Source organism: Heliangelus exortis, chromosome 2, assembly GCF_036169615.1.
Source record: "Heliangelus exortis chromosome 2, bHelExo1.hap1, whole genome shotgun sequence".
NCBI lineage: Eukaryota > Metazoa > Chordata > Aves > Apodiformes > Trochilidae > Heliangelus > Heliangelus exortis.
The window spans coordinates 28,085,687-28,099,993 of record NC_092423.1 but is presented as its reverse complement, the minus strand read 5'-3'; the positions used below and the strand labels follow the sequence as shown (position 1 = coordinate 28,099,993).

The 14,307-nt window shown below is 43.3% G+C and overlaps 1 protein-coding gene across 1 annotated transcript; it reads right to left on the bottom strand.

The window, feature by feature from the left end:
• Nucleotides 1-3,130: 3,130 nt before the first annotated feature.
• ARL4A (ARF like GTPase 4A) lies at nt 3,131-5,622 on the bottom strand. The gene has a single exon (XM_071735342.1). The coding sequence runs from the start codon at nt 5,620-5,622 to the stop codon at nt 5,020-5,022; it is 603 nt and encodes a 200-aa protein (XP_071591443.1). The 3' UTR covers nt 3,131-5,019.
• Nucleotides 5,623-14,307: the final 8,685 nt, after the last annotated feature.

Below are 14,307 nucleotides of genomic sequence, written 5' to 3'. Positions count from 1 at the left end.
TGAATAGATCAAGATGTGAATACTGAGCAACTCTGCCATGCTCCAGGCCCCACAGGGAGCAGGCAGACTGCAGGCAGCACAGCCCAGCCACTGCACAGCTGCCTCAGATCCCCCCCAGCCAGCACCAATAGAACAGGACACTGCCAGGGAGGAAGCCCAAATCCTTAATTTGCTGATTGGGATTATTTTCAGGTAGGTTTCTGAAACAGCATTTTTTGCTTCTTTCCTGCTTGTTTGAGAAGACTGATTAATCCTTTAAAGAAAGGCAAGGTATCAGCTGCCTATCACCCCTTTGTTTTGTTTTTAGATAGGTAGGATGGCTGTGGGAGCCCATATGACAACCTTAAGTGTCACCCTGTTGCAGAGTCAAGCTGGGTATTTCCCCTCAGTTTCAAAACACATTCAAGTTTATCCACACATGCCTGCAGTCCTGTACTGCTGCTAAAAATAAACACAGCCTGCAGAGCAGCATGAAATGGCCAGGCCCTCACATACCTATGCCACTCAGGATTAAAAAAATAATAGAATAATAAAATGGTTTCCTCATCCCCCCGATGAAACAAATGGGAGAGGATGCCCATTCACAGCTCCCTATACATCCCCTCCAGCAGCAGCAAGACCAGTTTGAGCTTAGGGAAACAAAACTCTCTGCTGTCAGAGCAGAGCTGTAAGCTGTGACCCTTTTGAAAGATGAGTCACCCCACATTAAAGTGCAAACACTGATCCAAAAAGCACCAATTCATGCCGAGATTTCTCTCTCAAAAGCAGCTCCAGGAAGGTACATTATGAGCACACAGCCTACGAGCCGTCATGCATTGGGATCTGCACAGCTGCATCAAGATTGCACATGAAGGTCGATCCCCTGTATACAGTGTATCCAGATTGTCTATATTTTCCACTGCTGCCTTACCAAGCTCTTCTTTGTACTACCAAATCAGTATCTAAATCCTCCTCCAATGCCAAGAAAGGTGCTCTCCTCTGAAAAGTTTCAGCCTGACAGTAATTAACACCCTCTTACCTGTAAACAAATGGTCCAACGTGAAGATAAATCCCCTCAGGAAGGCACAGCTGGCCTCCCACAGACCTGGGGGGGGAGGGCGGGTTCAGAATGACTGCTTTCAGCTCCTCGCTGCTCTTTGACTGCTGAGTCCTAAGTAATAAACTCCTGAAAAACCAGAGGGCTGTGTAAGGTGGTACAGAAATTAATTTCCAAGTCAGGCAAAGAACTGTGGACTGGCTGTGGGTACTGCTTAAAAAAAACCCATGAAGATTTGGAGAGAGAAAATTTTCACCTCTCACCTGGCTAAAAGCCAGTATTTTATTTATTTATTTATTATTTTTACATTTAAGGGAATATTCACAAAAGCAATGCCAAGAGCCTGGAGGAGTCTCACCATCCTACAGCACTCTTTATAGCTGAAACAGCCATAAACTACACAAATGCAGTTAGAAAACAGAGCCCAGATCCTGAAGGCTGGTTAACTTTAAGTGATTGCACACACATAACGAGCTGAGGCAATACCATACCAGCTTTTCTAAACTAAAACAGTGATAACATTACAAATGCTCCTGGCTTGTTCGTTTTCAACAGCACTGCACTGATTTGAATGCAATTCCATCCTTCCCTTAAGGTAGTAGCAGTCTAAGGTTTAACTGTTCCAGTGCCTTAAAGAACAGTGTGTTATTTGTAGCCCACTGTAGCAAAATGTGGTTTAGAATTTAAGGGATGTAACCTCAGCATTGTAACAAAATTCCACCTGCTTATTTAGCTGCTCTACAGAATTTCTTGAACACAGCAGTATTTAGGCCAGATTTGCCAATTCATAGTATTGAAAACAGTGATCCCAGGATGACAGAAATATGCCAGCAGAAACTCAGTGAGGTAAGATTCCAAATGCTGTATTGCAATCACCGTTTTGTTCATAGCTGAAGACTTTATCACAGTAACAGAAAACAGGTTTTTTACTCTGAACAGTTACTGTGATATTCCAGCAAAACTGTCCTGGTACAGATAAAAGGTATAGCTCCAACATAAAACTCATCCCCAATCAAATTTTTTTTGTTTTCAAGTAATATTAAAGACCATATAACAACCATGACATTTTAGAAACACTGCTCTCCACTTTCTTTTCTTCCTCCTGAGTGCTAGACTATAGGTCAAGCTTGTCTTTGTACTTCAACACATTCATTGAAGTTTTTATACATAGAAGAGCTTAGGGAGACTGCCACCAGATAAAGACTATTATGTTTAATATGAAGGACAAAATACAGTTGACTTTTTCAAAGAGAAGAGAAGCCTAATGAGTACTCAAAATGAAGCAATTATTACTTGCTATTGCACAGTTTGTTTACTGGGTACAAAGAGCCAGCCTGTCAATCTCATCTTCCTCACCCTATGCACCTCCTAGGAAGGAAAATGGTATCCAGAATATACCAATTACACCCCAAATTCATAGGGCTCAGCATCACTAATATAGCTCAAGACTGTTAGTACCCTACACGTTGATGTGCTATCAATTACACAAATTAAAATACCAGGTTTCTGAGAGACCACAGGTATGCACAGTCTTATTCAAACTTAGCAATTCTGATTTGCAGGCTTCTAAAAGGGGTCTGTGTTGCCTATTTTCAGGTCCTGAAACTAATTAGAAGCTTCCATATCTCTTGCCACATCCTACTCACTGCCATGAAATCCAAAGAAGAGATTGTCCCAAGGCTTAAGTACATGTGAATCCCTTAGCCAGCTTCAGACATGTGAGCCTGGAGACAGATTAAGCACCACCAGAGAGCACATGTGAGAAATGCCCAGCATCCCCTATTAAACACTGCACATAACACAAAATAGGTTCAGCTACAGGAACGATTTTTCAAATTATGCAAGATCCATCACTTCAGAAAGGAGTCACTGCAGTCAGTACATCTTCTGAGAATATACAGACATACTCTTGATTTAAAGTTTTTAATGAGATACCTGCAATTTATAACCCTGTGGCATTTATGGGACTCACCATATTTATAAGACTTTGGTTTCCAACAGAAATAGCTCTACTGGTACTGGAATCAACACATGCACAGAGGCTGAGAATGTACTGCTGCAGTACAATAAGTCAGACACCTTCTCTCTGCAGGCTTGTTTTGAATTCTTTATTGAGGTTTAAGAAGTCATCCACATTTCTATAAATATAGACATTACTTGAGTAAGTGACTTACAATGTCACCAGTGCAGGTACATATATAACCAACATACAAAAGCTCCACTGGAAGCTACTTCAGTTTATTCAAAAAGGACCAAGATGTCATTAAAAAAAAAAAAAACAGCTGTCACTTTCAGTTATTGAAGACACTAAAGTGCATTTTTGGTTACCTCCTGGATGAACAGCTGCTGGTTAAAAAGTTTGATTTAATTTTTTTTTTACACATATCTAAGTTACATTGATTGACATTCCAGTTTGTGGTTGTCATCCTCCTGATACATGGCAGCAGATAACAAAAATGTATTACTTTGCTGGTTCTGTAAGAGGAGGGGAAGTAAATTTTGCCTTTTATTTAATCTTAATCTGGTATTTCCAACAAAAGTTTAAAGAGAACCTAACATTCTGACAAATTTTTACAGCACCACTAAGTTAGTCTTAAAAATCCAGGCTCTGTTTTAGCCCTTGTAATTGCTAGCCAAGTATCTAAAGAGTGACTTGAAGCTCTGTACCAGTAAGAAAAACTACCCTCCCTTTTCCATCAAGCACTATCCTGCCCAGTTAACACTGTTTGCACACTCTGTAAACAAGAACAGCTTAAAGCATAATTAAAGCAGAACACAGGCCCATCTTGAAAAGCTTCTTTCCCAACTCCTCCCATCCCTTTCCCCTCAACTTCCCCCCCTCCCAAACCCTCCCCCCCCATGTCAAATGTTTGTGTATAAAGCATTATTACATTCCTGACCACAAAATACTTTGAGTCACAATAAAAAAAAAAAAAAAGCATACGTTGAAAGTGACATAGCAATACCACTTTAATAAAATGGGGTATTTTGGGGAGATACAAGATGTGCTCTGCTAATTTTAGTTCCATCTTTACTTCATTATAATTTTGCTTTATTGCCAGAAAAGTCACCAGTAAAGCAAAAAGAATGCTGCGCTGGTTAGAACTACAGCAGCCAGAGTTGTTCTTTATAGCTCCTTTACTGCAATTAATTTACTTTAACTTGACAGGAGGAGGACATAATACTCATCATTCAGAAATAAATTACTAATTTTGAGTAACAGCTTAAACCTGATTAGCACTGTATAATGATGAATGGCTACTTCTAAAAAAATCTTACATACCAGAAACATCCTATATGTTGAGAGACCATTTTTTCGTGCTCCAGCATGTTGTTTACAATTTATACTTGTCCAAAAGTCTCTTTTATCAGTTGTAGAATCCACAGCACTTAAATTTCAAGTATTTGAACTGAACGTAATTCAATTTCAAACAGTGCCAAATTAAAAAAAACTACTCATGTAGCCAAGCTTTCATAGAAATCCCCAAACAAGATTAAAAACAGCCTCTTGGAAAAAAAAAGGGTTACTAGCTTCATACATGTTTTTAAAGCTGTATAATGTTCACCTAAACACTCCACGTACGAGCATTAGAAGTTTAAAAACACAGAACACCTTCAATGCAAACTGCTTGCAGAGGGCACCCTCAAACATATGAATACAACACTAAGCAGAAACCCCTCGTTTTATTTGGCCACTTAGACATCCATGTCACATATACCCACCCATCCATTTCCTGATAGTATTACATCATCATTAGGACTTCTGAAATAACGCAGAGCCATAAAACTCAAAAGAGACTAGTATAAAAAAAAAAAGTTCCATAACTACACAGCCTTCCACAAGGCAAGGTTGTGCAACTGATTGTTTAACGAAACTAAGCTTAACGGCATCCAAACAAGCAGGCCTGGGTTTGGAAGCTGCTCTTATGTCAAATTTTGACCACGTATGTAACTACTCTAAAATAGAAAGGTCAAAATAGAACTCATCTCTTCTTTTTCTGCTGCCTCAACATTTTCCTTCGCTTAATGATCATATCGTGTAGTTTCTCCAGTCCCTCTTTGAGTCCATCTCCAATGATTGCACAGGTAGGCTGCAAATGCCAGGGGGTCGAAGAACTCAGCTCGCTCATTGCTAACATTTTCTCAATTTCAGAAAGGGAGAGAGAGTTCCTCAAGTCCTGCTTGTTAGCAATTATAAGGACAGGCACTCCTTGATTTTCAGATATCCTAGTAATTTTATGAAGTTCTGTTTTGGCCTCCTCCATTCTCTCGACGTCGACAGAGTCCACCACAAACACGATGCCATCGGTGCACCTTGTGTACGACTTCCACAGCGGCCTCAGCTTCTCCTGGCCGCCCACATCCCAGAAGTGGAAAGTGACCGTTTTCGAGTTGCCCAGCGTCACTTTGATTTTCTCCGTATTAAATCCTTTAGTGGGGACAGTGTTGACGAACTCATTGAACTGCAGTCTGTACAGCACGGTCGTCTTTCCTGCGCAGTCCAGTCCCAGTATGACGATGTGGAAACTCTGGAAAGAAGGCAGGCTGGAGAGGATGGGCGTCTGGTCCGAGAGTCCATTCCCCATTGCCAGGCGGGAAGGTGACAGCAGGCTGCCACGACCAGGGGCCGGCTCCTACCGCTACGCTCGCCGCCGCGCTAAGCTCCGATCCTGCCAACGACACAAGCGGCGTTACCTCACGGCTGACCCCCCCACACACACCCCACCCTCGCCCGGGCTTCCACGGCCACGGTCCGCCGGGCAGCGCCTCCGCCCCAACTACCCAGGCGGCCGCGGGCAGCGCGACGCAGAACCGCCGTACGTCCCCCACCCGGCCCGCTGGGCTCTGCCGCCCCTCGACGCGGCGGCGGCCTCTCCCGACACTGCGGCTGCCCGGCCACCGGCGCCTTTCGCCGCCTCCGCCACCAACCGCCCCTCGCCTACCGCTTGGCGCCGCCGCCGCCGCCGGGCGCCTCCCTCAGCGCGGGGAGGGGAGCGCAGCCCGCCACCCCATGCCCGCGCGCCGCCGCCGCACGCGCCACCAGTGCCGCTCCTGCTGCTGCTGCTGCTGCCACCGCCGCTGCCGCCGCCGCTGCTGCGACTCCCCCGCATCTGGCGGCTCCAGCGCCTCCCAGCCCGCGCCTAGCCCCGCGCGCCCCGCCCCGCCGCTCCCATTGGTCCCGCCGCCCGGCGGGGGGCGGGGAGGAGGGCGCGCTCCGCCTCGCCCATTGGCCGCCGGCAGCAGCCACTCACCGGGAAAACCGATCCGTACCGAATGCGGGTGCCGAGCGCCGTCGGGGAAAGCGTCGCGGCCTCCGCAGCGGGCGGGGGCGCATCGCTGCCGGCCCAGGCTCTGCCTGAGCGAGCCTACTCTCCTCCGCCCTCCCTCTACTCCGCCCTCCGCCCTCACACGGCCCCACCGGGGAAAGCCCGTGAGCCAACGGGCGGGCGGCGCCGGCAGCTTCTCACTCCCTGCGGCAGGCGGGCGGGCGCCAACGCCCCGCCGGCCTTACCGCCCCGCCCCCTCAGCAGAGCCGCGGGCTCTCATTGGGTGTGAGCGCTGTCACTCTATCCCCGCCCCCTAGCGGCCCGGGAGATGGCTCGGCAGCGCCTCGTAGCGCACCTGCGTAGGCCATTGCCGGGGGTGCGCACCCTGCGGCGGCGGCGGCGAGGGCGGTGGCGACGGCGACGCCCTTCTCTGGTCACCCTTTGCCGCTGATAGCACCCTGGGGAAAGCCTCCCGGCGCGGGACGGCAAGTGCTGGCCACTGAGGCTGCTCCGCTCGCCCTTCCACTGCGTCATCCCTCTCCTACCAGCGGCAGCTTCCGCAGGCGCCGCGCGCCCTCCCGTCGCCTAGCAACGGGCAGCTCCGGAGCCATCTTCCCGCCCGCCCCTCTCACTCGGCGCTGAGGCGGTGCCGCCGTGGCGGGTGTGCCGGAACCCCTGGCAGCCCCCTCGGAGCGGTTCTGGGCAAACCCGGGTGAAGGCCAGGGCCGAGGGAGGCTGGGGTGTTGGTGCGGTTGGTGTACTGCTGGAGCCGTGGTAAATGGCCTTACAGCTCTTGGTCTGTCGGAGTGACGCAGCAAGTATGCCGGGCAGTAGGCCGCCGTCGAGCCCCAACGGCTGTAGGAAAGTTTGTTGGCTGCCTGACATAAACACACCACCACCACCCCCGGGATCTGTGCAGACGTAGATACGGGTGAAATGAAAGGGTGAGGGGGGTGCTGTCTTCAGTAAGAGCTGTCCAGAGTCTCCTAGCCCCGGGTCTGTGTTCCTAGGGTACTTGCCCTTGTCCCCATGAAACAGCAGAGAAATAGTCCGGGAGGGTCTGGCAACATCCAGGTGGATGAGACCATCCTGTTAGATACCTGGCATGTGGAGGTAGCAGTACTGCTCAGGTCTGAATAAATGCCCATGTCATCTTGCTGAGTTACAAGGAGTGTCCTCCACATCACTAGCATAAGTTAAGTAATCCTGCGTTTTAATATTTAAGCTTCCTTAGAACAGTGAAATCTTTCAAAGTCAGAACTAATTACTAGTATCTCATAAGGCACGTCTGTATGTGATTGGTTCCAGAGCATACAGTTTTTGGAAGAGGCCTGGAGGAGTAATTTGTCCCAGATACTTGTGCTGTATCTCCCATCATTCTGCTCCTTCCCACAGTTCTTTACACTTCTGTGTTTGTCTGGGTTTTATACAGCTGTGGCAATGTAAATGGTTACTTCTGCCTGTGTTGGATCTACACCAGCTCAGTGTAAAACACCAATAGCACACAAAAGGGTTGATTACACTGCCTTAAGAGCAGGGCACTCTAGAAAAGCATTCATCTATAATCCTTCATTAAATAAATCAGTCTTTTTGTTTGACTGCTAACTAAAGCTGTTATGCCACTGAAGTCTGCTGTTCTGAGTGTATATTTTTTCTATTTGGTACCACAATCATCCAAGTTTTTGACAGGATGCACTCCAATAAAATTGAAAAGGGGACATTTTCAATACCAAACTTGCATTTTCTTCTAGAGGACTTTTGAATTTATTGATATGGCTGATGAAAAGGAGTGATTATTTTAAAGAATATTATGGCAGTAATATTTCCTTTTTTTTCCCCTTTGAAAGAGTTGTACATGGTATTTTAAATGACATAATTATGATGTATAAAAGAGTGGTAGTAAAAGGACATTATGGAGCAACAAAATTTCACAGTGTGCTGTAGGCAAGGATTCAAAGCATTAAGATACCCATTATAGTTCTACTAAAAATAGCAAAATTCTCATTTGCTTATATCTGAAATTAATGTTTCAGTGCTTTTATCTTTGTGAGTTATTTACATCCTGATCTTGCAGATGTCTCTGGTTGGAGGAAGTGGCCTGTTTGTATAGGATAGTGATTTTACATCTGTGGAAAAGTAGGAGTAAGTTACTACTTCTACAACCAGCTACTAAGTTCCTCGTTTGATAGAATCATAGCATGGAAAACTGTACAGCACACAGCTGTGTTTGTAGTAACAGTAGAAGTGAGCCTTGGTTATTTCATGGATAGTTTTCAGTAATTTAAAATTGGTGGAAACTAGATAGAAACACCTTTTTATGGAATATCACTGAAGGTAATAGATATATTCATAAAACTTGACAAGCTGAAATAAATCAAATTGGACTTTTTCTCCACCTACAGAATTATGCATTCCCTATTTTTAATGGAAAAAATAAATGTATTAGTTACTACAGTCTTCTGAACCTTAGTGTCTGATTGTTACCAAGACCAGTTCACACTTTACCACAGCTTTATAATAACATGTTTGACAATTAATTCTGCAGGAAGGGATATAGGACAGCTGCTGTTCTTATTGGAGGTAATTTTAATGTTAAACACGAAAAGAGGAAAGATTGTCTTTATCTCTTGCTCTGCTGAGAACTCGGCAGTCAATACATAATAACAGATTTTGTTGCCCTTGAAAAAGGAGGGATACAGAACTGATGGTTTTCTGGAGTATAGCATGTCCAACACAGTAGGTGAAGAAGGAATCTCATAGATAATATGTTTCTTTGGAAGAGTTTTATGATGTCAGGGAGATCATTTAAAGATCAGAGAGAAACTAACATCTTCAACAAAGTAAGCATATCTTTATTTGTAAATATATGCATGAAAACCATCCACAATGTCCAGAAAATGCTTGGAGAAGTAGATTGTTCTACTCTTTCCCTCCCTGCAGTTAATTTATCTCATCCACCTGTTGTAACTTGCTATAAGTGAATTACAAACTCTCTGGGGCAAGGACTATTTTTCTTTGTAAGTCTTTTTAGTGCTTAGCACCTTGATCTTAATTAATGCCCGTAGGCATTAATGCAAAGCAGCTATTAAATAACAATCCAGGTTGATCAACTCCTCCCATGCACTTCATGCTACTTTAGAAGTCAAACGTGCAGACTGGGCAGGTGTTCCAGGTGGTAAGGGAGGACTGGTATCTAAATTAGTGGGAGTGGAAGAAAGCTGACACATCATTCAACCTCTGATAACTGAAGGTAAGGATGAAGCAAGGCTTTGATTACCCTGCAGAAGTCTTGAATGAAGGAAGTGTACAGCAAGAAGTATTCTTACTTCCTTCTCAGGCAGGTGGCAGAGAGGGGGCTGTTATTAGGTGACAGGTGACAATAACTGCAAGATGCATGGATGGGGAAACTGAACAAAAGAGTGTTGGAGCCTTGTGGTGATTTTGTAATGCAAAATAAGGACCTGCCTGTGTTCTGCATTGAGGTTGTTTATATATTGTAGCCTACTGACATTTTTTCACTTCCTATCTGACTTGTCTCTGAGTTCTTTCTGGCTCAGCAGTCATTAGCTCATGAGGACAATTGCAACTTCAGCTTCTCTGGGCTAAAAAAGCTTTATTTATTTCTTTGATACCAGTTTACCAGGGTAAATGGTAATATATTATTTTCTACATCCATTTCATACATATGGTCTACATATATTGTATTTTACACATATGTAAATGTAGACTGGGACAGATATTTGTGTTTCAAGAGAAAAGAAGCAGTGCCTGCATAAAACATGGCTGCTTCATTATGATAAAATAAGATTTTTTTAAATTCTTAAATGGTCCAGGAATAACTTTCGTTCAGAGCAGGTTAAAGTTGCAGCTATTAACTACCTCTGTGAAACATAGATAGTCCTTATTAAGGATAGGGACCATGAAACTGGTTGAAATGTTGCCAAAAAGAAATCAGCATAGAGTAGAAAGAGAAGACTCCTGGAAATCATTACCTAGCAGAGATTTAGGTTACCTTTTAATACACATCAGCTCGTGTGCTGCAGGAGCTGTCCCATGGTGCCCAAATAACAACAGAAATGCAAAGGATCATCAAGCATCCACTGTAAGGCTGATGCATTCTTCACAAGAAACTTTTATATGGAAATAGCAATTAATGGAAATTAAAAGCTATCAGTTCATGAGAAGTTCACTGTAGCAAGACATTAAACCTGAGCTTTCATTTAGTGCTGCTCATTTTAAAGGTAAATTCAAGTAGATGTGACCTGTTATAAAATCACATCTACTGGCACAACAGATGAGTAATTCTTTCCAAAGTGAGGCCAGTGGGCTTGAATTTCCTTGGCCAGAAAAGCAAAATATTCCTTTTGATTAAATACCCTTGTTCTGTAGAACAGGCTAATAAAATCTATTATCCATTTCAAGATCTGTTCACCTTAGCAGCTATTTTTTTTTTAATAATAACGTGTGGTGAGTAGCATGCACATCAAATTAAAAGTAAAACAAAAAGCAAATTACCCAAATGCCTTGCACTGCAGATGCAGAGGGATACAGCCACAACTATAGAGCAGAAAAAGATAAGCAAGGACAAGCAGTTCAGGAGGGCAGAGAGGAAGAAACCAGCTGCATCATGGAGCTGAACTGGCTGTAAAACACAAAGAAACAAAGTAATTAGAATGAAATTATTGGAAGGACAATACACTGCCAGATACAGGTGGCTGGCATACAATCATTGTATCCCGACATTTCTGTCTTCATGAAAGAGACACGTTAGCCACCTCACACCACCAAATCTTGCTGTTCCATGCAGAAACTGAGCAGATTCCTCAGTGTGTATGAATGAGAAAGTCAAGCGTGTGGCAGCTCAGTGGCATGACAAACCCAGGCTGTTGTAGGATGTATTAATGTATGTGTAATGATATGAATGTTTATTATTATTACAGTAACCAACTGTATCTTGGTTGTGCATTCAAAAATTTAAATTACTGCTCTTCAGGTATACCCTAGATATAACATTTTATCTTCATATGTTCCTGCATAAAATACTACAGCAGTTTCACTATGGATTGTGAGAACCCCCTTGAAAACAAGCAGTAACTACAGTCACTGGCAAATGGCAACACCTGAAGTTTTGCTCTTCAGATCATCTTCTAAACTGACATACAAAATGTTTTGCACTAAGAAGCCTTTTATCATCTTTGCTATGTCTGCTGAATTCTTTAAACTTACATGCTGCATGAATTATTTTGCTCTTTATTATTAAAAAGTAGTCAGGTCTAATTTATTTCCTCTCAATAAGTAACAAAGCTTAGAGCAGTAGGAGATGGAGTTGCAGTGCGGGGCAATTTAAGTTACCACTCTGATTAGGCCAGCTAATGAAGCCTGTTCTCATTTCATATGTACCTTCCCGTGAAGTCTAACATTTACATTTTACTGCTTTCCTTTTCATAAATAAACATTATGCCTTATAGGAGGGTAACAAACACAAAGCCTTATTCTTTGATACTGACAGTCATACTGAGTTGCATCTTGAATGCTGCTTAGATCTCTTAGCTGAAAAAAAGTGCTACTAACCTATAAATATCCTTAGATGTACTGAGCAAGTGCTGTTTCAGAGTGACTAAAATGATCATCTCCACTTTTCCAAAGTCTGTGGATTTTGGTTATTAATCCTCTGATAAGGTGGCTGTAGGGACAGCGAGTGACTCCAGGTTTGCCCTTCACAGGTAAGAGTCTGACCACTTTCTGTACCTGTTGTGTGAGCAGCACAAATTCTTCCTGAGATCAGGGGGAGCAGCCAAATGGCTACACCCAGCACCATCTACTTGTTAAGGCCTTGCATCACAAGTCCTTCATTTAATAGCAGCATGTAATTAATAAAGATTAAACATAGATCCTGTGTGCATTAATACCAAGTTTATAGTCACTAAACCCTAACCAAGACATACAAGTAGTTATGTGGCAGTTTTAAAGAGTGGGGGAAAAAAACATTATTATTGCAAGTACACTGGTTTCCAACCTCATTATTTCAACTTCACTAAGCAGCTGGTGCTTAAAAAAAAAAACAAAAAAAACCCCCAAAACCCCCCCAAAAAACAACAACAAACAACAAAAAAACCCCAGTATCATAGAATCATAGAATTGGCTGGGTTGGAAGGGACCTCAGAGATCATCAAGTCCAACCCTTGATCCACTACCGCTGCAGTTACCAGACCCTGGCACTGAGTGCCACATCCAGTCTCTTTTTAAATATCTCCAGGGACGGAGAATCCACCACTTCCTGGGGCAGCCCATTCCAATGCTTGATCACCCTCTCAGTAAAGAAATTCTTTCTAATGTCCAACCTAAACCTCCCTTGGCGCAACTTGAGACCGTGCCCACTTGTCTTGCTGAGAGTTGCCTGGGAAAAGAGACCAACCCCCACCTGGCTACAACCTCCTTTCAGGGAGTTGTAGAGAGTGATGAGGTCACCCCTGAGCCTCCTCTTCTCCAGGCTGAACAGCCCCAGCTCCCTCAGCCTCTCCTCATAGGATCTGTAATCAGTAAATCATGTTTCTTTAATAAATGGAAAAAACACCGCCTACCTGGATCATTCATTATGTGGGGTAAGATGTCTGCACCATGAGGAAATCAGAAGTGGTTAATGTGTGATAGGATATGAGATTTACAACCTTGGATTGTGTATTTTCTTCAGTGGTTTATATTCTAATCAAAGACATCTGACATCATTCACCACAGTAACAGGTTCTCCACCCTGCACCTCCCCACCCCAAGTTTGACACTTTTTTTTTTTTTCTTTTTTTTTTCTTTTCCTAGAACTACTGGCTTAAGTCAAACACACTCTTTTGCTGAGAATGCTGGGCTACTCAACACTACCACTGAAAAATCCTGCCAGTTGCAGCACTGGTTCCAAGAACTTTCTATTTTCCCCAGGTTTTTTTTCCACTAGAAAAGTCATAGGCACTTTAGACCTTTTTTTTGGCGTGCCAGAATTATTCTAAATGGCTTAAAATGCTGTCAAGCTGAGATTTTAGTATCAGCTCCCCTCTTTTTACAATGCTTCCTTTGAAGAGGGTTGCACAATTTTTTATTAGATCACTTTTCTTTAATACAATGGAAGCAACTTGCAAGCAGATTAAAAGTACTACAGTTTCAAATACAGAAGCAGCATCTATTTTGGTTTTGTCCAGCATAGGTAGATTTAATATGTACAAGTATTTTCCCCACTCCAAAATAATAATTTAAGTATTACAAGTATATCAAACACTCTTGTTTGCTTTGCAATATTGCAAGCCCGGAGTAATGAAGAGAAGAATACAGTTTAATTTTAGCTTTTATAGAGAACTTTCTAAATATTGTACAAATATTTAACATAAGGGTGCTGATACTTGCTGGAGTGACAAAAGACAGGATTTACAAACAGACCTCAAAAATCATAACGAAGGGGGCTTAATTTTTTTGTTGACTTTGTTTCTCAGGCGATTGATCATAGGGAAAAAGAGATGCAAATTGTGAGAGATTTCTGATAAGTGTTTGTGGGTGGAAACTTTCATTTAAGCCAGTTATTTCATAATAACCAATACACTTACAGCAGTTACTTATTTAAAAACTCTGCTTTGTCCTTCAGGCACTGCATAAATCCACAAGGTAGCTCAAGGAGAGGAAGATGTATAGCACTTAGTTCACAGAGGAGGACATAGGATAAATGCTCACCTGCCAAGTACAGTGCTCTGAAACCTGCAGAAAGAGAATTTCAGGCAGTCACAAAAGACAAAAGTGCTGCTGCTCCACCGATTTGCAGGGACCAACCTGTCCCCATGGCTTGCACACAGCAGGCTCCTGGATGTTTTCTCACCCTTTTGGCACCTTTTTGGCATTGCCCATCCACTATAGAGGATTGACTGTAAAACAAGCAGGTATTTGATCTGTAATAACTTGGTGTAAATCAAGTTAAGTGCACACTTTGAAGACAAAATTCAATTGCTCATCTCTCCTAAATAAATAAAT

Coding starts and splice junctions, on each gene's coding strand:
- ARL4A (XM_071735342.1), bottom strand. CDS start 5,622: ATGGGGAATGGACTCTCGGACCAGACGCCCATCCTCTCCAGCCTGCCT.